Here is a 25,140-nt window from a genome sequence, read left to right as displayed (position 1 = left end):
CGGGGTGCGGGGGTGCCGGGGGCGGGTCCGGCCGCACCGCACCGCAGGGCGCCTCCCCGCCGCCTTCGTGCGGGCCGCGGAGGCGAGCCCGCCCGGGCGCCTGCGCACTGCGGCGGCGGCAGCGTGAGGGGCGGCCGCTTCCCCTCGGTGCTCCGCCGGCGGGGCGGGGCGGGGCGGGGCGGGGCGGGGCGCGAGGGCCCGGCCTTGAAAGCGTGCGTGTTTCCTGCCCCCGGAGCGGCGGCCGAGCATGGAGGCGTTCCCGTCCCCCCTGGAGTCCGCCAAGTTTATAGCCGGCAGGAGCAAAGATGTCTCCGTGGACGAGGACGGGGCGCGGCGGGTGGCGGAGAGTCTGTTTGACAAAGCCTCGGCGGCCGAGTTCGGGCTGGCGGGGTGGAAGAGCCTCCACGAGCTGAACCCCCGGGCCGCCAGCGGGGAGGCGGTGGACTGGGTGTTCCTGGTGGACACCCTCAACTTCTCCTTCTGGTCCGAGCAGGAGGAGCAGAAGTACCTGGTGAAGTACGAGGGTAAAACCTACAGCGGCTACTGGTCCCTCTGCGCCGCCGTCAACAGGGCCCTCGACGAGGGTTAGTGAGGGGCGGGGAGCGGGCCGGGGCGGGCGGCCGGGGGCAGCGGGCGGCCGGGGGCAGCGGGCCGGCAGCGCAGAGCGAAGGGGCCGCCTCAGGAACGGGAACCGCTGCTGCCAACCCGTGCTCGCCGTTGTGGTAAAATCCGTACGGGCGGGCCGTCCTGCGGCGCTTGGCGGGGGGGTAGCTGGAAGCGCTGTTGCAATACCCTGTGCAGAAAATACATCACTTGTGGCTGTAGCTGCGCGATCTCTTTTTTCATGAAGGAGACTTTAAGGAAGACTTTAAGAAACTTTAAGAAGAGGAGGCTGAGGGGAGACCTTATCGCTCTCTACAACTACCTGAAAGGAGGTCGTAGCGAGGTGGGGGTCGGACTCTTCTCCCAAGTAACAAGTGATAGGATGAGAGGAAATGGCCTCAAGTTGTGCCAGGGCAGATTTAGGTTGGATATTAAGAAAAACTTCTTCACTGAAAGGGCAGTCAGGCCCTGGAACAGGCTGCCCAGGGAAGCGGTCGAGCCCCCAGCCCTGGAGGTATCTAAAAGACAGGTCGATGTGGCGCTTAGGGACATGGTTTAGAGGCAGACCTGGCAGTTATGTTAACGGTTGGACTCGATGATCTCGGAGGTCCTTTCCAACCTTAACGATTCTGTGATTCTGTGAATGTCTGTAGTCAGCTGTTCGTGACTTCTGCTATTTCACACGTCTTCTCAAGATGAATTGTGTATTTCCATGGCAAATGAGAAAACGTGGCTTCCGCTGAGAATCCTCTGGACTAATCTGGTACCAAAGCGGCTCCAGTAAGTCTGAAAACCCATATGCCTCCAAAACTGGTATTTTGGTGCTCTTGTTGCTGTCATCAGAAAAACATCTCTTTGTAGGTATAGATGGAAGTTTTAATTGATTTCCTACATATTTGTTTGTAAATTCAGGGAAGGTTTGTGTCAAGATACTTTTTGTAAATGCGCAACGTGATGAGGAGCTAAGGGAAAACAGGCCTATGCTGGCTATACTACCTGTATTTGCCAGAGTGCTATGTAAACACCATACTCAGAACTGAAGACTAAACAGTTGGGAAAAATTACATGTAAAACGTAAGAAAGGTTCCATGGTTGCATGTTGGCAATTGTTATCTGTAGAAGGAAGCACTGTGTGCAAACACAAATTTTGTTTTAAGCAGCTACGTGAGTGTGATTATCGCTGAACACTCAGCTGTTGTTAAGAGTTGATAGAGTCTTTAGATCTTGCCTTATAAATGCTCTCATCTGTAGCAGGCCACTGCATTAGGTCTTAGGATACGTTATGATAGCCTAAACATCTCGTTTTTACTTTTCTGAAGGAATACCTATTACCAGTGCATCGTATTTTGCCACCATGACGCTTGACCAAGTTAGGCACGTATTTCGCTCTGACACAGAAGTGCCCATACCTTTGATTGAAGAAAGACATCGGGTGCTGAATGAAAGCGGAACAGTTCTGTTAGAGAAGTTCGGAGGCTCTTTCCTCACCTGTGTTAAAATGAGTGAGAAAAGTGCTCAGAGACTACTGCGTCTAGTACTGGAAAATTTTCCTTCTTACAGAGATGAAGCTGTATTTGAGGTAAGCTAGTTATAACATTAAATTTCTTATGATAAGAATTTACTCCTTACTGGTTGTGACTTTGAAAGATAGCTCTTAGATTGTCTGCCTAAATTTTTCTGAGAGGATAGTGAGTTCAGAATTGATCTTAATATTTGTGAATTGTTGGGGTTTTTAATCCAGGAAATGGAAAGTGAACAGAAATGTTCCTGTGGAACTCAGTGTATTCACAAGTAAAATTCAAGGGAAATAAGAAGGAAAATTACTATTAGTTTAATATTTTTGCCTCAAATCAGTAAAGAGATTGGTCTGTATAGTGAAAGGAAAATCAGACTTTGAAGCAGTTGATCTTAATTATGAAAATTGCTATGAGTTATACAGATAGGGAAGGTTTTTTAAATAATACTCTTGGACCACAATGTACTTTTTGTTAAGCTGCGGTAAAATTATTGAGATTTCATTCCTCTATCAGTCTAAACCTCTGAAAACAAAATCACACAACTTATTAACAGTAAAAGAATCTTGACTGTCTTAAGTCCTTGACTATCAGGAATGTATTTCTAATGGCAAGAGTCACCTTTTTCCCCAGAGGAGAGCCATGCTTTTCATATGCTGTCTCTGTCTTCGTCGCTTTTTTGTAATTTATTTTTATATACTCCAAGTTCCCTTTTAGATCACAACTCCTTCGTACTTCTTCCAAATGCATAATACTTGAGATAATTTCTGCCTAAAAAATCAGAATCTTCCCCCACCTTCCCCTGCCCCTTCCCCCCCCGCCCCTTGAATTGCTACCTCCCTCCCCCCATCTCTCTTTCTTCTTTTACCTTGAGGATCTCTGCAGCTAATGAAGGAGATGAAACTCTGGTAGAACTGTGGACATGTACAGCTACTGGGAATCCACACTATAACTGTTGTTGATTCAACAGGCGTTGCACAAATGACTACAGGCCAGAATTAACCCATACTTTTGGCAGGGCTGACAGAGTACTGAAGCTTTTTGGAGCCATTTTCCTGAAAGAAACTGATGGGAAGTAAACAGAGACTATCTGGTGTTTTCTGTGTCTCTGGTTTTCCCTATACAGGCATGATCTTTATTTAGCATCAGTGACATATGTGTCTGCTCCTGTGCTCAGTTCCATCTGCAGGAGTATTCAGCTGTTACATTCTTATGTTCAAAAGACTTTATTCTAGTGACAGTGCAGCCTACGCTAATGATCTGTGCAGTCTTCGCAAGGTCACTCCCTGGAACACCAGCGATTGGAGCTTTGAACCTATTGCATTTGTCACTGAAATCTGCCCTTCAATGGGTGGCATGATTTTATTTTCCTTTGTCTCCTGCTATGAAGTATGATATGTTTACATGAAAAATCAGAGGTTCTTTCTAACTAATACTTGAAGCTATTTGTTTAATTTATTGGGATTTTTTTACATATAAAGTAATCTTTTGACAATTTTTATGATCAAAGAGGAAATATTTTCCAAGTAAAGTCATAAATAGAGTATTTTCTTATCTTTATAGTGACTGTATTCATTGACGTAATGTCTTTCATGAGATGATGCTGAGTGCTTTATATAGCAAGCCTCCCTAAAAGCAGCAGCAGCAGACTACAGAATGAAAAGATGTTCCAAAAATGATCCCAGACCGTAAGCGCTGACATAGTAGTAAAGCCTGTTGCATGAATATGGAAGCTGTTTTTCTGCTTTCACTAAGCAGGATGTGTATTTTGAAGGTGGGTGAAATAATGTAGACCAAGTTTACACCCTACTTTAAAAAAAAAAAAAAAAAAAAAAAAATTGGTGTTAGCACCTAATGTGAGGTGACACGGATCACAATATCAGCAGCATTTCTATTGCAGCAGGTTGAGTTCTCACAAGTAAGACTTTGCCTTCAATAAAGGGTTAGGAAGAAACTGAAAAGATGGTGAGATATCCAAGAGCAAACCAGTGTTTTTCAGTAACTCTCCATAATAGAAATACATATGATTATAAAAAAAATTCTATGGTAGAATCCTACTATCACAGACTACTACAGCTCTCCTACGTTGGAAACTTCTAACATTAACACAGTTCTTTGGCTGTATGTTTTTCTAAACACATACACAAAATGTTTTTTCATAATTACATGTTACTGAATGTAATTACAGAAGTTGCCAATGTTCTTTTGCTTCTGAAAAGTTAATGGCAAACCAAAACCAAAATCCCCTTTTTGTGCTTGGGTGGATAGTTCATATTTAGATGCTGTGCTGAATTTGAATCCTGACAGAAGTTTAAGTATTAGCCTATGTTCTACTCGCCCATCAGGGTTTTCATGTTCTGACATAGACACAGTGGAGTCCTTTCTGAGCTTCCAGTCATTGATGTTGTGTGTATTTATCTTTTATTTCCCATCACCTGGGACCGAGGTTGTAAAATTCTCAGGATCCTCCTATTCTTTGCTTTTTTTCCTAGCTGCACTATCACATTTTGCTCTTTGCCAACACAATACATCATCCTTCTTTTAATAGCAGGAGGTCATAATTAGTTATGTCTCTTGATACTGGCTCATTGTAGTGGAGAGGAGACACAAGTGTCCCTATATGTGGTAGCTTTTCCTGGAAAGTGAGGGTGTTGCAGGAAAAAAAAAAGTGTAGTTGTATTGCCATCTGGTAAAATGTTCCAATTTTGGACAAATGATACTATCTTTGAGACATAGTATCACCCACCTAATGCTTTCCTTGCTTTCTGCTGGGAAGAAAAGTGGGAAAATTTACTGGGAAAGCTTAATAGTCTTTTTCATATTGAAAATTTTACATAAACTTCAGAAGCTCTGTGCGGCATAAAAATTAACCATAATTGAAACAATGGAATTATAAATTAATCTGCTCAATGACAAGTCCCAGATGGTATTTTTCTTCCAAATTAAATTGCAGTGTGTGATGAAAAGTTCCATTTGAATTCTTCCTTCCTCTGCTCTTGCGAGACGGTGTGGTGCTGGAGACGATCAGTTCTTTACTATGTTGGAAAAATCTTAATGCTATAAAAGGGCAATGTCCTTGGTTTCCATTAGCTTTGGGGCAGTAGGAGATATGATGGGTTTTAGTCTATTAATTATTTACTTCTTTTTATTATTTAACATAAAAAATTGTGTATGTTCTCCAGAAGTAAGTCTGTGCATCTACGTCAAGTATAGGATGAAGCACAGGGAAAGAAGGAGTTTTCAGGATGTTTGCAGAAGTTGTTCTGTGCAGTGTGGTTGGACATCTTGTTCCCAGTGTTTTTGGAGAACAGCATTTAATGACAAAAAATATGCTTTGCTCTCAGGGCTGATAGCATCTTAGCAATAAAGTAAAATTAAATTAGCTTAAAAAATGCCATTTGTAAATGGTGGTGATATGAAGGGTGGCAGAATAAAACTGGAAATAAGTTGAATCCCCACCTGCTTGTATTTCAGATTAACCATTCCAGTTACATATTGTTGTTTAGCACATGTTGTCAAAAGTCGAAAATCTCATCTAGCTATAAAGGGAGGGAAAAAACATAGCCCACGAATACCTTTTTTTCTTAAAGATGCGGATTTACATTCACACGTTACGTTCATCATAGAGCGAAAACCTCAACAGCATACAGGTCGGAGCATATCTTTAGTTTTTCCCCTTGTGAGTAGTCACAAAACATGTAAATCTTTGCAGGATTAGCACCAGCAAAAAAGTTTATGACAAAAATAGAACCATGCGTAGTATCTAAGAAAATCTCATATACATCTTCTACTGGAATGAATTTTCCTCTCTCCTCTTTAACTAGCAAGATACACTACACAATAGAGGAGTATTCAGTAAAGTTTTCACTGGACTTCTATTTCCTTAATGTTACAGATAAAGTGAATAACAAAATGTTTTAATTGTCTAATCCAATACATGCCTTTTATGGTTCTCTCCTTGGAACAAAGGGTTGGGTGAACTCTAGGGTTTCTGAAAGAATTAATGTTTATTGGACTCCAACTACAGTGTTTACCAAGTGGAAGTAAACCAACGTTAATGTGTTCTGAGGTCCAAGTGGAATTTAAACAATTTTTATTCCACTGCAGTGACTTCTATGTTTTTCTTTTATTCCAATTTATTTATGAGCATTCCATATGATACTTGTTTGTGATTCAATATTGTTTAGCTTTTAAGGTGTTTGAGTGTTGTACTTTTATTCTGTTTTAGTTAACTAATATGTTTGCTTAACCAAATGATAGTTTTATATTTCATAGAACAATGTAACTCTTACCTGTCTCTCTCTGTACGTGTCATTTGCTGTATGTATTGATGTTTCAGCCACTTAAGTAATTTGTAAATTTCTTTCATCAGAAAAAAAAGGTGTCTTTCTACAAACGGGCACAAATACTTGTGGCTGATACATGGAGTGTATTAGAAGGCAAAGGAGATGGCTCTTTTGATGACATTTCTAGTCTGACTATATTTGCTGACTACAGAATTCCTCAAGTTCTTGTTCACTTAAAAGCAATGAAGTATTCTGAAGAACTAATGAAGAAACTACGTGAAGGTTTGTTCCTCCTGTACTAATATCAAGTAATCTTACCTCTTGACATAGTAGACTAAGCTACTTTTAAAATGTACCGTTTTATCCATTTAAGGGTTATGTGTACTACTTTTTTTTTTTTGCTCCAGGGAACAAGCACTTCTTATGTAGTGATGAAGTAACAGGAAGGAACTTATTCTCTAACAATGATCTTGAAAGAGATCTTAAGGTTACGTTTTTATAAAGATCTAACCATTCCTTGGATTAAACATTGATAAGGGAAGGTTTAAAGACACTCTAAGCCAGTTGATCTCCAAGTTCCTGAAGGGCCGCTGTTGCCAAAAAAACATTTTTCAGCATGAGTATAGTTGTGATTTTTGAGGTTTAGATAAAAGAAGCAATGATTTCTTCATTAGTTCAAAGATGATGTAAAAGCATGGGGATTCTTCTATATTTGTACTGAACTGCTAGTGGCAGGCAAGGTAATATTATAAGCATCCGTTAAAAAAAAAAAGATTGCTTTAAATGAAGTCAGTTGCATCAGACTAGAGTCTCGTTTTTAAGCATGGTTCCATCTTCCAGTACTTATTAACCGTGAACTTCAGTGAATAAAAACATAAACCAATCCCTATTCCACTGTAAAATGACTGTATTTAAAGGTAGGACTGCTATTATGCAATTTTAAAATTACACAGCGAGATAAACAGATGAATGCAATCGTCCATGGATCTTAATAGAATGGCTGTATATATATATATGCCTGTCTATATATTAATTAGATCATGTAGACAATTTATCTTTTCCATGAACCCTAATAAGAACATTCCCATCCAAGTAATTAAAACAAATGGGTCCCTTTATATTTTTATATATATAGGTTTTTGTTTTTAATCTTTAAATCTTAGAGTTATCCTGGCAGAAAATACACTGTCTTGGAATTACGTTTGACTATCCTTTTTGTCTCCACAAGCAAAGAAATAGTCACATAATGTGCAGTACAGTCCAAACACCTGTTCTTTTCTTAAACTACTCTGTTGGAATACAGGATGTTGTTTTAGCTGAACGGGAGGTAAATGTATAAGTGCACATGGTAAAATTACAGCAGTCATTAGAAAATGTGTAGCAACATTGTTAGCAGCTATCACATAAGTCATGAAAACTGCCGTCCTAGAATAGATTAAGTGTTGAGGGGAAAAAAACCAGCAAATTCAGGCTATTCTGGGGCTTCTGTTTCTTGAACATAATTGGATTGCTGTCCCTTGTGTCGTGCAGGAACAATTTTCCAGTCCGGAGATAAAGAGGAGGTGGAAATCCGTGGCTGTTCTATTTGGTGTTGCGCATTGATTTGTAAGCACCTGCTGGAGCTCTACGAGAAGAAGGGTCAGGACATGCGTGAGAAGATCAACGCGGTTTTACTCGATTATTATCTTTGGGACTATGCCAGGGACCACAGGGAAGAGATGAAAGATACTCCGTTTCACCGAGTGCGCTGTATATATTACTGAGTCCAGTCCGATAGCTGTGGCATTGATGCATTATCTTCTGCATTGCTGTTGTTCTTCTCGCGCGGTGGTTCGTCGTGTACTAATTTGGAACCGGCTCAATCAAATGCTCATTTTCTGATGATGTAGTAACAACTCGCTGCTATTTTTTTTTTTTTTTTTTTTTTTTTTTTTGTCTTTTGTCTGAACCTTCCACTCGCTGTCGCTGGAAGTAATGGTGCGAGGGTCGCTGGGCAACCCCCGTTAGCTCAGGGTCTGCGGCTCCCGCCTTGAGTTCTGTCGCGCTGGGGCGGTCCGTTGCCCGCGCTCACCACTCCCTCGCGGCCGCGCTTGACGACAGCTGGCCCGCTGCCTTCATTCATTCAATAAACGGCGCAGTGACATCAACCGCGTGGAGCCCATCTCCCTTTGCGTTGGAGCGGCCGTCGGGCCCCCGCGCCCGCCTCCCGCCGCCGGGGGGCGCTGTGGGCGGCGGGGCGCGCGGCGGCGCCGCTCTGCCGCGGGGGCCGCCCGCCGGACGTTGCCGCCGTTGCCTAGGGAGGCGCCGTAAACAACGGGGCGGGCGCGGCGGCCGACGCCGCCCTGTCTGTCTCGGCCGCGGCCTGCCGCCCCCCTGCCGCGACCCTCCGCCCGGGCCCGGCGGCGCGGTGCGCTGCGGGCGCCGGGGAACGGCCTGCCGGGGCGCGGAACGGCGGCCGCGGCCGCCCGGGCGCCTGGATTCCGCGGCCCGGGGCGGCTCCCGAGACCCTAGGCGTGATCCCGTTCCCGGCTCCTCTCAGGTTTGGAGTAAAAGGCGCACTTCGAGGCACGGCAAGGGTGGGGAATGTACTGGCCCGCTCCCAAAATAGCCTGCCGGCAAAAAGCCTTCCCGTGTATTTGCTCCTGCGTTCGGGCAGCCGCGGCCACACCGTGTGTCGCCACCCGAGTACCTCTGTGGCTTTGGCCTACACCTGTTTCATATTCCCACGTTCTTTTATGAAACAGTGAACAAGATTTCCTTTTCTGCCCCCCCCCCCCCCCCCCGACTTGGTTTAATTTTTTTTAACATAATTTTAAAAGGGAGGGGGGAACGTCAGCCCTTTAAAGCAGTACTTCCTAGGGGATAAAAATAATGCACCTGGGTAACTAAAAACAGAAATCGGTCAAAACGTGTTTTGAATCTTTAGTGAGTGAGTTTATATAGTTGTTTCTGGTCGCTGCATCCTTTATGATAGGAGTCTGATTTCAGTCTCATGCTTTACTTACTTGTTTTACTTCTGCTCAGTTATTAAAATTGGGCTTTTCTTTTTTCAACTTCAGATAGTTTCTCAACTCTGGATGGCCAAGTTCGCAAACTAAATGGAATAAAATAAAATGCAAAAACAGTTTTTGCAACCAAAAGACAGCGGTTTAAAGCTGTTTGTTTTCAACAAACTTGAATTTTGGGGGCTTAGCTGATGAGTTCTGCCAGTTTGGTAATACAGCTTTCTTAAAGGCAGTGTGTGGGAGTTTAGCAAGCAGCAAGTTCAGCACAGTTTCCTTTGCACTGCAAAGATTCTTAGGTTTAGCAAAAAAAAAAAAAAAAAATGTTTGGGATCCATAAGCATTTGGTAGCTTGAGGATTTTTGAATGTTCATGACAGACAGCTGTAAAGAAAATCTATTCCTTGATATTTACAGTTGTGCTACTCTACGGTGCTTGTGTTGTAAGAATGGATACGCAGGGAGCAGTATAAGGAACCATGGTTGCTAAAATATATAATTAATAAAAATTACGTGTGAGCTTAAACATGCACATTAAAATCAGAGGAATGCTTTATGTGTAGTAATTAGATGCACTTAAAATCACACCTCCGTTGTAGGCAATACAACTGCTTTCTCTGTGCTTGTCGAGTTACAATGCTTGGCGCTTCTTAAGTAGAAGAGGCTTTTAAAACGTGTGTATACATTTAACTTTTGGAGAAAAAGGTTTCGTTTGACTGATTTACGTTGCCTATGCAGCATGAATGCAGGAATAGGAAAATGAGAGGATTCATTGTAAGCATATGCTTTATCAACAGCGTTTGTTAACAAGCTCTTACAATATTGTTTCTTCATATGACTGTGTTATGTTCAAATAGAAAATCAGGCAACTTTCAGAATTAAGGTTAAGTCTGCTAGCTTGGAAATTAGAAAGTAGAGGCAAAATTAATTTATGAATTGATTTAACTGTTATTAATATAGCTGCTTTTATATCAGGTACTTTTCAAGAGTGTAATGGTGTTTATGTATTCTTTAGGAAACGTCAGCTTTCTACTTCAGCAGGAAATTAATTCTTATTTATTACATAATGTGGAAAACTTTTTTTCTTAGTTGCAGACAACTGCGAATGAAGTGAACACAGGCGTGGTAACCAATTTCTTGTTGACTATTGCTGAGTGGGGAGCACAGGGATGGAGTCTGGCATGGAGGAGATCCCAGTTAAAGTTGCAGTTCGAATCAGACCTCTGCTTTCCAAAGAAGTACTTCATAACCACCAAGTGTGTGTGAGATTAGTCCCAAATACACAACAGATTATCATTGGGAAAGACCGTGTCTTCACTTTTGATTTTGTATTTGGCAAAAACTCAACCCAAGAAGAAGTTTATACTGTTTGCATTAAGCCTCTTCTAGTGTCTTTGACTGAGGGATACAATGCTACAGTGTTTGCATATGGACAGACAGGTTCTGGGAAGACTTACACCATTGGAGGTGGCCACATTGGTAGGTTGTAGAAAGTTTGGGTTGTTTTTAAGCTGGTGAACAATGTATTTGTGCAAGTTAAATATTTAATACATAGCAGATGATGCTGCAGAATTTTTAAGGGCTAATGAAAAAAGGTATAGTAAAAAAAATGCTTCCAAAGTTTATGTGATAAATAAACTGTTCTAAAAACAAATTCTCCATAAATTAGGCTATACCAAAAATATCTAAGAAAAAAACAATGTATAAAGTGCTCTTTATTATTCCCCATTTTAACATGCAACTTAAACTAGAATTTCTTCCTGAAATGCAGTGGTTTGGAAATTCTTGCTACATTTACCTTATCTTGAAAATGTCTGCGTTAGACAATTAATTGTTTGCTTGCTCACTCTTTGCTTTTATTTGAGAGAGACATTTCTATGACATTATAAAAATTTATGATTTAAGTCTTCCAAATGGATATAAATAGATTATTCTAGATCTCTTGGTAGGTATTGAAATCTTCCTTTTATTTAGAATCACAGAATCACTTAGGTTGTAAAAGACCCTTAAGATTATCAAGTCCAACCGTTAACCTAGCACTGCCAAGTCCACCACTAAGCCATGTCCCTAAGAACCACATCTAGACACTGTTTAAATACCTCCAGGGATGGGGACTCCCCTGGGCAGCCTGTTCCAGTGCCTGACTACCCTTTCAGTGACGAAATTTTTCATAATATCCAATCTAAACCTCCCCTGGCACAACTTGAGGCCATTTCCTGTTGTCTTATCGCTTGTTACCTGTGAGAAGAGATCGACCCCCACCTCACTACAACCTCCTTTCAGGTAGTTGTAGAGAGCGATAAGGTCTCCCCTCAGCCTCCTCTTCTCCAGGCTGAGCACCCCCAGCTCCCTCAGCCGCTCCTCATAAGACTTGTGCTCCAGACCCTTCACCAGCCTCGTTGCCCTTCTTTGGACACGCGCCAGCACCTCGATGTCCTTCTTGTAGTGAGGGGCCCAAAACTGAACACAGGACTCGAGGTGCGGCCTCACCAGGGCCGAGTACAGGGGCACTATCACCTCCCTGGTCCTGCTGGCCACGCTATTCCTGATGCAAGCCAGGATGCCATTGGCCCTCTTGGCCACCTGAGCACACTGCTGGCTCATGTTCAGGCGGCTGTCAACCACCACCCCCAGGTCCTTTTCCTCCAGGCAGCTCTCCAGCCACTCCTCCCCCAGCCTGTAGCGTTGCATGGGGTTGTTGTGCCCCAAGTGCAGGACTCAGCACTGAGCCTTGTGGGACCTTATACAATTCGTCTCTTAATTCTGTTTACTGTTATAACTTCACTTGTCTTTCCTCTAGTAGTAGTTACTTAATGTTTTTGTAAGTACCATTGCCAGCCAAATTCCTTAGGTAGCGGATGTCACAATCTAAGGCTGTTCATAGCTAAACAATTTTGGTTTCATGTTTACTAAATTCATAGTTAGGTATGAGTAATCCTTTATTTTTCTGGTAAAAAAGATTTTTGGTATCCTCTCATAGACAAACAGTTAGTTCCCATATTCTTGAATAAAGAACACAAATTATTTATGGAAGGATTATCCTATGCTGAATATTAAAAAAAGTACAAACAGAGTTAAGCATTAGTGTTCCATATCTACTTTGAAACAATAGGAAATTACTGTAAATGTTGGTCATAAATCTTGTCTCACCAGGTTAATAATGGTCTTTGCTGTATTTAAGTGGAATTTATAGTTTCTCAAACCCTTGCAATGTCGTCGCCAACCATAATGACTAAAAATAAAGAAGAAATCTGTACTCTGAGCAGTATAGATTTAAAGCAGTCTCCATGTTTTTCAAAACCTTTGTGACATTATGCAATTTAGAACTTAACTTTAAATCCTATTAATGGATGCAAACAAATATTCTGAACCCCAGAAAAACAAATATTTACAAAACTCCTTGGGAACACTGAGCTCTTCAGATTCCTTAGTATATTGAGTAGCAGATCTCACAGACTTCTCTCAATCTTCAGTCTTTGTAATTTATGCAGCAGAATGACAGCAAGCTTCTGTGATGTCTTTGCTTATATTTTAGCATCAGTTGCAGAGGATGAAAAGGGCATAATCCCACGGGCTATTCAGGAATTGTTTCAGCATATTTCTGAAAACCATAACATTGACTTCCATGTGAAAGTATCTTATATAGAGGTTTACAAGGAAGAACTTAGAGATTTATTGGAGTTGGAGACCTCTGTGAAAGAATTACATATCCGAGAAGATGAAAAGGGAAATACAGGTAGGATTTCAGCTCTAAAATTTCATGTGTTTGGTTTCAGTTGTGTGCCCAAGTTATTCTTGCCTCCTCTTGAAAGAGCTTATTGATTAGTAATACTAGAAAAAAGTTACGTTTTCAGAATATAAACTCAGTTTAGCTGATCTGAAGTAGTTTTGAGTTTAGATGCTTGTGAACGATATAGATGTTCCATCAGAAATGGCAACAAATGATAAAGTAGAAATACACTTATTGCTTCTGCAAATTCTGTCTAGAAACACAATAGTGTGTGATTATTCACTTGAATAAGTATTTCAAGGTTAAACCTTTGCTTCTCCTTTCAAAATTATAATTGTTAAGCCATTTATGCTGTAAATATCTGCCCCCCTTTCACTATTAAATGAATGGAAGAGAGCATTTCATTAACAGTAGCATGTGATATTTTTTGGAGGCGTTGAAATTAACAGTTATCCTATAGTTCTCCCGTCCACTACATGAAAATGCTAGAAGAATCCACTGCAAAGATATTTTATTCTGAAACTGTATGATCTGTTTTGGTTTTTTTTTATTCTTTATAATCTAATTATTGTGTTTGCTCTAATATTACTATACCAATGCACTGAGCTGGCATGGTTTTCTTGTCTGTAGCTGGAAGAAGGCGCTAATTTATCACAGATCTTGCAGACAATATCATTGCTTTGTAAGGACCCCGCAATATATTTTAAACTATTTCTCTTCTTCAGTACAGTCCAAGCTTCAATTCAGCTTCAATTGATTGTGCTAGGATATCTTCCATCCTTCATTAAAACAAAGGACAAAAAAATACGTTTGGTAGCAGTACTTGGTAGAAGCACGCTTGCACATTATTCGATTACTAATAGATACCTGTCCAAAAGGCCAAACTACCTGAGCTATACAGAAGAGAAATTCTGTTCTTACCATAGGCTAGGAATCATTTCTACTACAAACTTTTTTATTTTTAGTATTTTCTTTTTTTTTTTTTTAAACTGTCAAAATATCCTTTAAGCTGATTTTGCTCATACTTTTTCTAGGTAGCACTAGATTGCAAATTGCATATGGCAATGTGTAAATGAGTAAAGCTGTGTATTGTGTTTAAGATACTGTTTCAAATGCTGTGACACAATACACCCATATATTAAATATCTGCAGGTTTCAGATGTGTTGTACCTCATGCTTTTCACACGTTGATGTGTTATTTCTCTGTAACTATATGCTGTGACCTCATAATAATGCAGGCTTGTATATTTCTCTAATTTGTGTTTATAGTTTGACTATTCCTAATTGCTATAAACTTTTGCTGAAAAGTTTACAATTAATTGAATTATTCTTACTTTCTTTGGTTTGGTGTTTGAAGTGATTGTCGGTGCTAAGGAATTCCAAGTAGAATGTGCAGATGAAGTGATAAGCCTGCTGGAAAGTGGCAATGCAGCTCGCCACACAGGCACAACACAGATGAATGAGCACTCTAGTCGATCTCACGCCATTTTTACCATCAGTATTTGTCAGAAACAGCCTGCAGAGTCTCAGAAAAATACGGATGCTGCACAGGATTCATCTTGGAAATCAGTCCAGATGATTGCTTCGAAGTTTCATTTTGTGGATTTGGCAGGATCGGAGAGGGTGACAAAGACTGGAAATACTGGTGAACGCTTCAAGGAATCAATTCAGATCAATAGTGGTCTGTTGGCCTTGGGAAATGTCATCAGTGCCCTTGGAGACCCAAAAAGGAAAAGTGTACATATTCCATACAGGGATGCTAAAATCACTCGTATTCTGAAAGACTCCCTTGGGGGAAATGCCAAGACTGTCATGATAACATGTATAAGTCCCTCCTCATCAGACTTTGATGAATCTTTAAATTCCCTCAAATATGCCAACAGAGCCAGAAACATTAGAAATAAACCAGTTGTAAATTACAACCCCGATCAAGACCGAATTGATGAAATGGAACTTGAAATCAGATTGCTTCGAGAAGCTTTGCAGAACCAGCAAGTCAGTAATCAGTTTTCACACGACTTAAATCAAGAAAGAACTCGTATCAGTTCACTTGAGGAGCAGCTCACCCGGCTTCAGGTTCAATGTTGCAGCTACAGAAATTGTGTAGATGAAGCCTTCCCATTTCTGGTTGATTTGAATGATGATGTTAGCTTAAAAAGAAGTCAGCGGGACAGGTTGCAGAGCTGGATCACTATGGTACAGGAAGTAAGGAAGGAAGCTCACACCATGCAGGAAACTGACATAGGGATGGGGACCAGCCAAGAGCCGCATCACATCACAATTCTTCAGCTAAAGAGGGAACTAAAGAAATGCCAGGTATTTAATTATATGTTGATTTTTTAAATAACTATGTGAAAGAGCAGTCTGCTAAAACTTGAATTCAATTTCTAAAGATGTGAAACTGTTACACTACCTGTACTTAATATGACAATTTAAATTTCATTCACAATCTTGTATAATTTTGTTTGTCTAATCCCTGGGACATAGCTCTATTCGAATGGATGATTGAATAGACAATCATCTTAATCATGATAGAGATAGGTAAAGTAATGTTATATTTTGGCTAGTCAGTCATGATTCTATGAGGCTCAGCTGTTTTATCTGTTAGATTTTTGTTTTTAGCTATGCTAGTGTGCTATGTTTGGCTGGGATGGAGGTAATTTTCTTCATAGCAGCACATAGCATGCTGTGTTTTAGATTTGTGGCCAATACAATTCTAATAACACACTAACATTTTAGGTCTTGCTGAACAGTGTTTGCACAGTGTCAGGCCTTCTCTGTTTCTGCCTCTGCCCCCCAGTGAATAGATTGGGGGGTGCACAAAAGGTTGGGGGGACACACACACACACAACCAAGCAGATGACCCAAACTAACCAAAGAAATATTTCATGCCATATAACATCATGCTCAGCAATTAAGAGGGAGAGGAGGAGGTTTAGGGAGGTTAGCCATATTTTGCCTGGGAACTGGCTGGGCATCAGTCAGCCTTGGGAGGTGGCGAGTGATTGCCTTTGCATCATTTGTTTTGTTTTATTTTCTTTCTCTCTTCTTCTACTTCACCTTTACTTACTGAATGATTTCTATCTTGACTCACAAGTTTTCTTGCTTTTACTCTTCCTTTGCTCTTCTCCGATCCCACTGGGGTTGCAGGGGGGAGGTTAGCGAGCAGCTGCGTATGCTTAGCTGCCTACTGGGGTTAACCTATAACAGGTCTTTTTGGTGCCCAACATGGGGCTCAAGGCTTTTGAGGTAAAAACAGATTTGATTAGAACGTGCTATATTAACCTTCTAGCTGTTATACCTGTTTAGGTATAACAGGTTGTTATTTGAGTGGCTGTTGCAGATCATGATGCTGGCATATATAGTTTGGGTGCTGACTTTTGTGTTTCCTCGAATATTCCGATGCTTTATTCCTTTCTTGCTCAGACTCCAAGAATCATTAATGACTGTTTCCAGATTTTGCTGTTTGGTGTGTTGTTTATCACTTTGTTTTCCTTTGCTTGGGGGAGCTGTGATAAAACCACTGGCCTTCAGCCTAATATGGCATTTATGGCATATATATATGGCATTTAGGTCCTACGTCGCTGGTGTCCCAGTACTCCCAAAACCATCTCATGGACAAACCCAGCAACGATACCTTTCCCCTTTTCTTCTCCAAGAGACATTTTGTGGAGAGAGGAAAGAATGGCACCTATCCCTTCCTCTCCTCCAGGATAGGTTTTTATAGCCTTGATGTAATGGCTTCTCAGTTCCTTCAATATCCTTGTGTAATTGGACTGTTCATACTGGTGTGTGTTGTGATCTTGATTTTGATTATTGTTCATAAGGTTAAACAACTAATTGAGGATGCCACACGGGAACATGCTCTAAGGTGATTGATCCCTGGGGTAGCAGGGTGTATGGGAGGAGTTGGGCAGGTGCTTAGGGCCATTACTGCCTCCGATAGCTTGGGATTTCACGCCTGAACAGGCTTGTAAACCCATCAAACTAGTACACCATTTGAAGGAGAGGAGGTGAAACAGTGACTTCTAAAGCTGTGTTGGGACCTGGCCCGTGCCTATCAAGCCACTGTCCAGTGCCCTCAGAGAGGTAAGAGGGTCTCCTAGTCTAAGAGCCCACAGACAGGCACTGAGAAGGTCTCTTGCTCTGAGGCCAGACAAACAGACACTAAACGAGAGACCGAACCCTCAGCTGTGATAGTTGCTCCTGTAGTCAAGAAGAAACAGTGGAAGCAGAGGTCACCTCAGTTAATAAGAGAAGCAGCAGCTCCTCCTGAGAGGGGGAGAGAGGAGGAGTCAGAAGAGGCAGCCTATTCTGCAGCAGGACAGGAAGGAAAGAGGTAGAAATCGTAAGAGGTGCAAACCGCACAGTCCCTATCCATGGCCAAGCTGCAAGATACGCAGAAAGATTTCGTCGGTCATCAAGGTGAGTGAATTGTTACCTGGTTGCTCCAGTGCTGGGATAGAGGGCCTAACAGTCTGGAAGTAGAAGGTAAGGAAGCACAGCAGCTGGGATCCATTGCTAGGGACTGTGGGATTGACAGAGGGATTGGCAGAAGGCCAGCCACCTGCAGCCTCCAGAGGTGGCTCTTATCGAGCATAAAGACAAGGTACCCTCTTAAGGCAGATATTGTAACCCAGTGAGGCAAGTGGACTACCACAGAGGAAGGTATCCAATGTCTGAGGGAATTAGCAATGCTGGAGGTGGTCTACAGTGACAGGGACAATAATCAGGCCCTCAGAGATCTCAATGATGTACAGCACACATGATATGTGTAGCAGAAGTCTGTACAGAGCGCACCAACATCATGGGCCAGCAACCTAGTAATGATGGATGGGGCTGACATCGAGGCACCAACTTTGTATAGACTGGTCTGCCAGCTCCGGTGATTTGAAGAGAATCTCTATTCTCCCGCCCTGCTATGGGCCTGCATCTCAGCTGTAGACAGACTGTTCCACAAGGTCTGGGAACTTGAAGAGAATGTGGATAATCTCTCTCCCTCCTTGCACCTGCAGGCCAGCATCTCAGCTACCACAAGTCGGCCTTTCTTTGCTCAAAGGAAAGGGAACCATGGCACATGCCACATGCCACCCTGCAGTTCTATCTGCGCAACTGTGGATATGAGGAAGTAGGATGGTGCATCTACCTTGGTCCTGGAAGTACATGAATTATGGGAAAAAGCAGTGGTTAAAAAGGGTCGTTCCAGGAAGATTACTTCTCCAGTTGCTGTTGAGCAATTCCTGAGATGCAGCAGATGGGCTGAGAATCCCCCTTCTCTTTCTGATACTGATCCAATGGACTTAATGTCCATGTGGGTTTGAACGACATGCTTTCTACCATGGAAAGACCATGCTGGTCTGTAGTAGGATCACACCTGTGAATAGTCCTTGTAGCATAACCTGGGCAACAGAGAGATACATGGGCTCTTTTCATGGTGTAAAGACTTCTGATTTGCAATTACAGGAGTCAGGTAATGAATGCTCTGATTGGGAACGGGCACCCTCCCTCGAGCCATGTGGAAGAAAGGGACAACTGGATTTACTTTAGTTTTGGTGGACACCAGTGCACAGTGTGCCCTGATGCCATCAGGATACAAGGGGGCAGAACATATCTGGATTTCTGGAGTGACGGGGGATCCCAGTTGTTGTCTGTGTTAGAAGCTGAGCTGAGCCTAACAGGAAATAAGTGGCAGAAGCATCCTATTGTTACGAGTGCAGAGGCCCCATATATCCTTGCTATTGACTCTCTCAAAAGAGGGTACTTCAGGGATCCAAAGATGTACCATTGGGCCTTTGATGTAGCCACTGCAGGTTCAGAGAATATTAAACAACTGTCTACCTTGCCTGGCCTCTTGGACAATCCTTCTGTTGTGGGATTGCCGTGTGTTGAAAAACAGCAAGTGCCAATTGCTACCATGATGGTGCACTGGCATCAGTATCGTCCCAACTGAGACTCCCTCGTTCCCATCCAGGAGCTAATTCATAAACTCAAGAGCCAGCGAGTGATTAGCAAGACTCACTTGCCCTTTAATAGTCCCATATGGCCAGTGTGAAAGTCTGATAGAGGGTGGAGGTTTGCAGTGGACTATCATGGTCTGAATGAAGTCACACCACCATTAAGTGCTGCTGTACTGGACATGCTAGAACTCCAGTATGAACTAGAGTCAAAGGCAGCGAAGCGATACTCCCTAACTGATATTGCCAATGCATTTTTCCCAGTCTCTTTTTCAGCGGAGTGCAAGCCACAGTTAGCTTTGATGTGGAAGGGTGTCCAATCTGTAATTGACTGCCACGGAGGGGTGGAAGCGCAGTCCTACCATTTGCCGTGGACTGATCCAGACTGCACTGGAACAGGGCAAAGCCCCAGAAAGCTTGCAATGCATTGATGACATCACTGTGTGGGGCAACACAGCTGTGGAAGTGTTTGAGAAAGGGAAAAGAAAATCCAGATTCTTCTGAAAGCCGGTTTTGCCATATAACAAAACAAGGTCAAAGGACCTTTACAAGAAATCTAGCTTTTGGGAATAAAATGGCAAGATGGGTGTCATCACATCCTAGCAGATGTGATCAATAAAACAGTCATGTCCCCAGTAGTTAACAAAAAAGGAAACCCAGGCATTCCTAGGCATTGTGGGATTCTGGAGAATGCTATTCCAGGTTGTAATTTTAAGTCCTCTCTATCGCATGACCTGAAAGAAGAACTATTTCAACTGGGTCCCCAAGCAGCAACAAGCATTTGAGCAGATCAGTCAGGAAATTGTTCATGCGGTAGCCCTTGGGCCAGTCCAGACAGGACCAAATGTGAGAAAAGTGCTTTACCCTGCTGCCAGGGAGCAGGGCCTCAGCTGGAGCCTCAGGCAGAAAGCAAGTGGAGAGATCCAAGGTAGACCTCTAGGGTTTTGGAGCTGTGGGTATAGAGGGTCTGAGGCCCACTAAAACCCCAACTGAAAAGGAGATACTAGCAGCATATGAAGGGGTTCAGTATGCTTCAGAAATAGCTCACAATGAAGCTCAGCTTCTCTTGGCACCATGATTGCCTCTACTGCATTGGAAAGGGAAATGGTCTCTACTGCAAAGGAAACATCCCCTCTACCCATCATGCAACCAATGCTATGTGGAGTCAGTGGGTAGTGCTAATCACACCATGGGCCTGAACGGGGAGCCCCAACTGCTCTGGAATCCTGGAAGAGATCATGGACTGCCAGAAAGCAGAGACTTTGGAGCATTGCCCGAAGAAGTGAGTCACGCTGAAGAGTCCCCACTGTATAATAAATTACCAGAAAATGAGAAAAAATATGCTACATTTACTGATGAGTCCTGTCATATTGTGGGAAACCACTGGAGGTGGAAAACTGCTGTGTGGAGTCCCACATGACAAGTTGCAGAAACTGCTGAAGGGAAAGGTGAATCGAATCAAGGTGCAGAAGTGGCCCTAGATATTGTGGAACAAGAAAAGTGGACAGTACGGTACCCATACCACCACCCAAAACGCTGTCCTGGGCCTTGAAAAGCAAGTTCTGTGGTGACATGGCACCCCAGAAAGAACTGAGTCAGTCAGTAGGACTCATTTCTGAAACAATCTCATAAGCACCTGACCAAGAAATATGGCATTGATCGGGTGTATCATGTTCCCTATCACGCACCAGCCTCCAGAAAGATTGAATGATACAATGGACTGATAAAGCAATGGGCACTGGGACATGTCAGGTGGGATGCAAATTTAGCAGAAGCCGCTTGGCTGATTAATACCAGCGGATTAGCTAACTGACCTGGGCCTGCCCAAACAAAAGCCCTATGTATTGTAGAAAGAGATAAGGTCCCTGTAGTGCACGTAGAGAACTGTCTGGGAAAGAGCATGGTTTGCTCCTCCCTCAGAAAAAGGCAAACCTGTTTGTGGGACTGCTTTTGCTCAAGGATCCAGGTGCACTTGGTGGGTAATGTGGGAGGATGGGGAAATCTGATGTGTACCTCAAGAGATTTAACTTTGGGGGAAAGTAACCCAGGATTTGAGTTGTATATTTTAGGAAGTACTACAGCAGGAATCACCTAAACCAATAGAGAACAGGGCTCGCAGAAAGCCAGGCAAGTGCAGCAGTAACCCTGCCTGAGCTGGTTTTGATGTCCAGTAACTCAACACAACATGCCTCTCCTGTCCTGAGTGACCACCATAACAGACAGAACCCAAGTCAGGGACTAAATGAACTCAGTGGACATTTTAGGAACATTTTATGGATATTTTACAGGAATGGCCTATAGACTAAGGGAATGATATCTGTGTATAAATCAGAGGAGAAGGGGGGGGATGGTTACAGAGGTTGTACTGGATAGTGTGGGACTTGAGCACAACATAAATGGTACGGAATATGAAGCAGACGTTGTGCTGGGTCTGGCTGGGATGGAGTTAATTTTCTTCATAGCAGCTCGTAGGGTGCTGTGTTTTAGATTTGTGACCAATACAATGCTGGTAACACACCAATGTTTTAGGTCTTGCTGAACTGTGTTTGCGCAGTGTCAAGGCTGTCTCTGTTTCTCCCTCTGCCACCCCAGTGAATAGATTGGGGGATGCACCCCGGTGTGGGGAAGGCACAACCAGGCAGATGAGCCAAACCAACCAAAGAGATATTTCATGCCGTAGGATATGATCAGCAATAAAAAAGGAGAGGAGGAGGGCTTAGGTACGTTAGTCGTCTTTTGCTCAGGAGCTGGTTGGGCATCAGTCCACCTGTGGGAGGTGGTGAGTGATTGGGTTTGCATTAATGCCTTTGCATTATTTGTCTTGTTTTCTTTCTCTTTTCTTCCACTTCACGTTCACTTACTGAACGATTCCTGTCTTGACCCACAAGTTTTCTTGCTTTTACTCTTCCTTTGCTCTCCCCTGCCTGGTGATGGAGAGGCTCCGCTCCTCCTGCTCCCCTGGCTGAAGGGTTCGTGCCTGGGGGCATGGCAGAGCACAAGAGGCATGAACATGAAGCGTGAAAAGCTGGTGGTCACCATGTCAAAAGCCTGGATCTTCATCGGAGGGGATGGGGATGGGGGGTGCAGAGTGTACCTGTCACAGCTGGTTGTACAGAAGTATGCAGTTTTAGAACAGTAAGACATGCTGTTTCCATACTTTGTATTTGGCTTCTACAGGCTTTCTGGGAGAGCAACAATGTTTGGAAGTCTCCTTCAATCAGTATTGGATTATTTATCCACAAGAACATCTGAAGAAGCATTCTTATGGTTTCTTTAATCTTTAGGTTGTTACCCGAGTTGCAGAATGAGGACAGCTGTCCTTATTTTCTCATTTGAGAAGTATATTAATCTTATGGTTGATGCTCAGATCTTGTGGCTACATCTCACAGCACCCTAAAGAGAATAACTGGATTTAGACATCTACTTCAATAAAGTAGTTTTGGTTATAGGTACATTATTCCCTTTGGAAGAAAGAAAGTTGTCAGAAGAAAATCAATAGGTGAAACAGAAGTGAAGAAATAACTGGTAGAAACCACAGATAACCACTTAGACAATTTGCCATACATACCTCAAAACTTTGCAGTTCTGATCACATCTTTTAACAACAAATAAGATTTTGGGTTTTTTTGTTTGTTTTTTCATTTTCCAACTGTAAGAAGAATAATGTCCCTTTTTCCCCAGCTGAACATTTCTTTTATTATCTAGCAGGCTCTAATTATGGATGAAGAAGTATTTAGCCAGAAGGACCATGAACTGCAGATACTGCAGAATCAGATAAAGACATTACTACAGGAAAATGAAGAACAACTGGAATCTTTAAAGGAGGCTCAAGAAACACATAGATTACAGGTATTTTTCCTCTGGTACACATTACCTATATCTGTATTGAACCATCATTCCACTGTATGAATGCATTAATTGTTTCAAGACAGGTCCCTCAGGATTTTTTGGACATAACTACCTGTCAATCTTATGGGCACTTTGTTTGAATTAGAGCTGTATCACTTAATGAGTTGAGTTCATCTAGTGGATGAAGCACAACAGTGTGATTCCTGAAGTTTGTATATCAGCCTAGCTGTGCTACAGCCTTCCTGTGTAACATGAGGTGAATCATTCACCCTCTCCATGCTTCCTAAAGCATAACATGCACCCCTCTCCCCAGATGTGTATCCTTGCTAAGTAGTTTCAGGACGATTAATAAATTAAGATTTGCAAGGCCTTCAAAGATTCTTTAGAATTTAAAAAAGACTATAAAGATCCTATAGCATGCTTTAATTGAGCGGTTGTATAGAAATGCATTTTGTTATAGCTTTATTAAGGATTAGAGTATTATTCCCTTTTGACTTTATATGACAGAATTTCATCTTAATTTTCTGAGCATTTGCTATTAGAGAAAACCGAGTGACATAGTGGAAACACTGCCTGCCTCCCTCCTTCTCTAGATCTGTGCTTGCTAATGAAATTATGATGGGTAGTAAGTGTATAACATTTCAAGATCCAGGAGACCATCAATAGAATAGTTAATATTCTCCTCGTGTTGCCTGTCACATAGATAAATTATTATCTGACTTTTAAAAAGAGAAAAGCATAAGCATGGCTAGCTAGTATTCCTTCTCCTTATTCTACTTTTTCTCCTTTTTCCTCTTCTTTGCTGATGGCTTGGGGAGAGTCAATGAATGAAAGGTAAGTATACTAGTCATCATCTTTTTCTTCCCTCTGTCACTTTCCTTCTTTTCTGTCACCTCTGGCTGGATTCATTTTTTTTTAACTTGTACAGCATAGTGTCAACTTATTACACTGAAATAATGCTTATATAAATTCTGGAGGACACAAGGTAGAGGTAATGAACAGAAGCAGCCACAGTGTAGGTAAAAGATCATGATTGTTTCGGTATCAGAGGCAGGAGAGAAGCTTGAGAGCTCTCAGACACCATTTTGGTACTTAATCCACTAAACTGCCACTTTGATTTAAAAACATATAAAATAGGTAGAATAATGAAAAGCAAATGCTTCTGTTAAATCTTTTAAGTTGTATTCACAGGAACATGTAATTTAGTGATACATGATAGAATAAGAACTTTAAAAGTAGCATGTACTAGGTAGATATAAAATGTTTATACACATGTATTTATGTAACCAGTGTTGCACCGTGGGGTTGTATGTACAAGGGTAGCAGGGACAAAGAGTCTTAGAAGAGTTAAATAATATCTTCAAGGTGGACCAGTTGGTCTTTACTGCTTCCACAATCATAACAAATATGGTATTCGTATATATATTCTATTTCCTATGACACAGGAATATCATGTATTGTATTCCAACAAAATGTCAATTTGCAAGGCATTGTCTATGTGTGTTTTCAATGAACTTGCAGTCTAAGAAAACAAGATATAAAGAATGAATAAGTATGTATTATTCAAAATAGGAGAATGCAAAATATCTTTCATTGAATACTTTCGGTTGACTATCACTAGCTATTCTTCAACTTTCCTGTTGTTACTAGGCCAGATTTTAAAGGTACTTTGAAAAGAATTGAAAGGAATAGAGGGACTTGAAAATGGATATAATCTGGGCCTTATGGATGAATCAGTTTAGGTAAGATAAGTAGTTTTGAACAATGTACAGAGACTGCTGTAGGAGAAGCAGATAAGTAAGTTCTCCAGACTAGCATTACCAGCAAAGTTGAGGCTGGGTAGAAGAAAAAGAAGTAGCCCGTACAAGGGATCCTGGGATCATGTACATGTTTATGTTTATTAATACAAATAATCTTTAAAGTGGAACTGCTCAAAGAGGAAGAGGAAGCCTGTATACATGTTTAATAAATTAGACTCAGACCACGTGTTTCATTTGAACATTTTTGTTGAATTCCCATTTTATTTCTCCATAAACACACATATAAAGTAAGCACAGGCTGGTAAGTATGTCATCTGCTTCTCACTAGATGCCTAGATAAGCTAACGTAGCTTACCTGGGAGAGGTCTTTCTGGACAAAAATGTGTCTAAATCTTGAAGTTAGGGTGTGTGTGTTAGATTAATGATATGTCACAGAATTTTCA

General features: G+C 41.9%; 2 protein-coding genes across 3 annotated transcripts in view; both read left to right on the top strand.

Moving 5' to 3' along the window:
• Positions 1 to 234: 234 nt before the first annotated feature.
• On the top strand, positions 235 to 8,471 carry QNG1 (Q-nucleotide N-glycosylase 1). 2 transcript variants are annotated; one of them, XM_082335951.1, is made up of 4 exons: positions 235 to 584; positions 1,923 to 2,182; positions 6,490 to 6,685; positions 7,934 to 8,471. In XM_082335951.1, the coding sequence occupies exons 1-4, from the start codon at positions 248 to 250 to the stop codon at positions 8,164 to 8,166; spliced, it is 1,026 nt and encodes a 341-aa protein (XP_082192077.1). In that variant the 5' UTR covers positions 235 to 247; the 3' UTR covers positions 8,167 to 8,471. The 2 variants fall into 2 exon arrangements, with proteins under 2 accessions (XP_082192077.1, XP_082192078.1); XM_082335952.1 differs by lacking the exon at positions 235 to 584 and adding an exon at positions 627 to 1,383.
• A 2,051-nt stretch (positions 8,472 to 10,522) lies between these two features.
• Positions 10,523 to 25,140, top strand: part of KIF27 (kinesin family member 27) — a 28,190-nt gene continuing 13,572 nt past the window's right edge. Inside the window, exons 1-4 of the mRNA XM_082335949.1 lie at positions 10,523 to 10,883; positions 12,940 to 13,140; positions 14,492 to 15,450; positions 22,794 to 22,937. Coding sequence (XP_082192075.1) covers positions 10,574 to 10,883; positions 12,940 to 13,140; positions 14,492 to 15,450; positions 22,794 to 22,937 — 1,614 coding nt within the window. The 5' untranslated portion in view covers positions 10,523 to 10,573. The remainder of the gene's footprint in view (positions 10,884 to 12,939; positions 13,141 to 14,491; positions 15,451 to 22,793; positions 22,938 to 25,140) is intronic.

This window comes from Platalea leucorodia (assembly GCF_965183815.1).
Source record: "Platalea leucorodia genome assembly, chromosome: Z".
NCBI lineage: Eukaryota > Metazoa > Chordata > Aves > Pelecaniformes > Threskiornithidae > Platalea > Platalea leucorodia.
This window is presented reverse-complemented; position numbering and strand designations above follow the sequence as displayed.

Excerpts from the sequence above, each read along its gene's own strand:
- QNG1 (XM_082335951.1), top strand. The coding sequence starts at position 248 with ATGGAGGCGTTCCCGTCCCCCCTGGAGTCCGCCAAGTTTATAGCCGGC. Across the intron at positions 2,183-6,489 it reads GAGATGAAGCTGTATTTGAG|AAAAAAAAGGTGTCTTTCTA; the intron begins GTAAGCTAGTTA and ends TTCTTTCATCAG. Across the intron at positions 6,686-7,933 it reads AATGAAGAAACTACGTGAAG|GAACAATTTTCCAGTCCGGA; the intron begins GTTTGTTCCTCC and ends TGTGTCGTGCAG.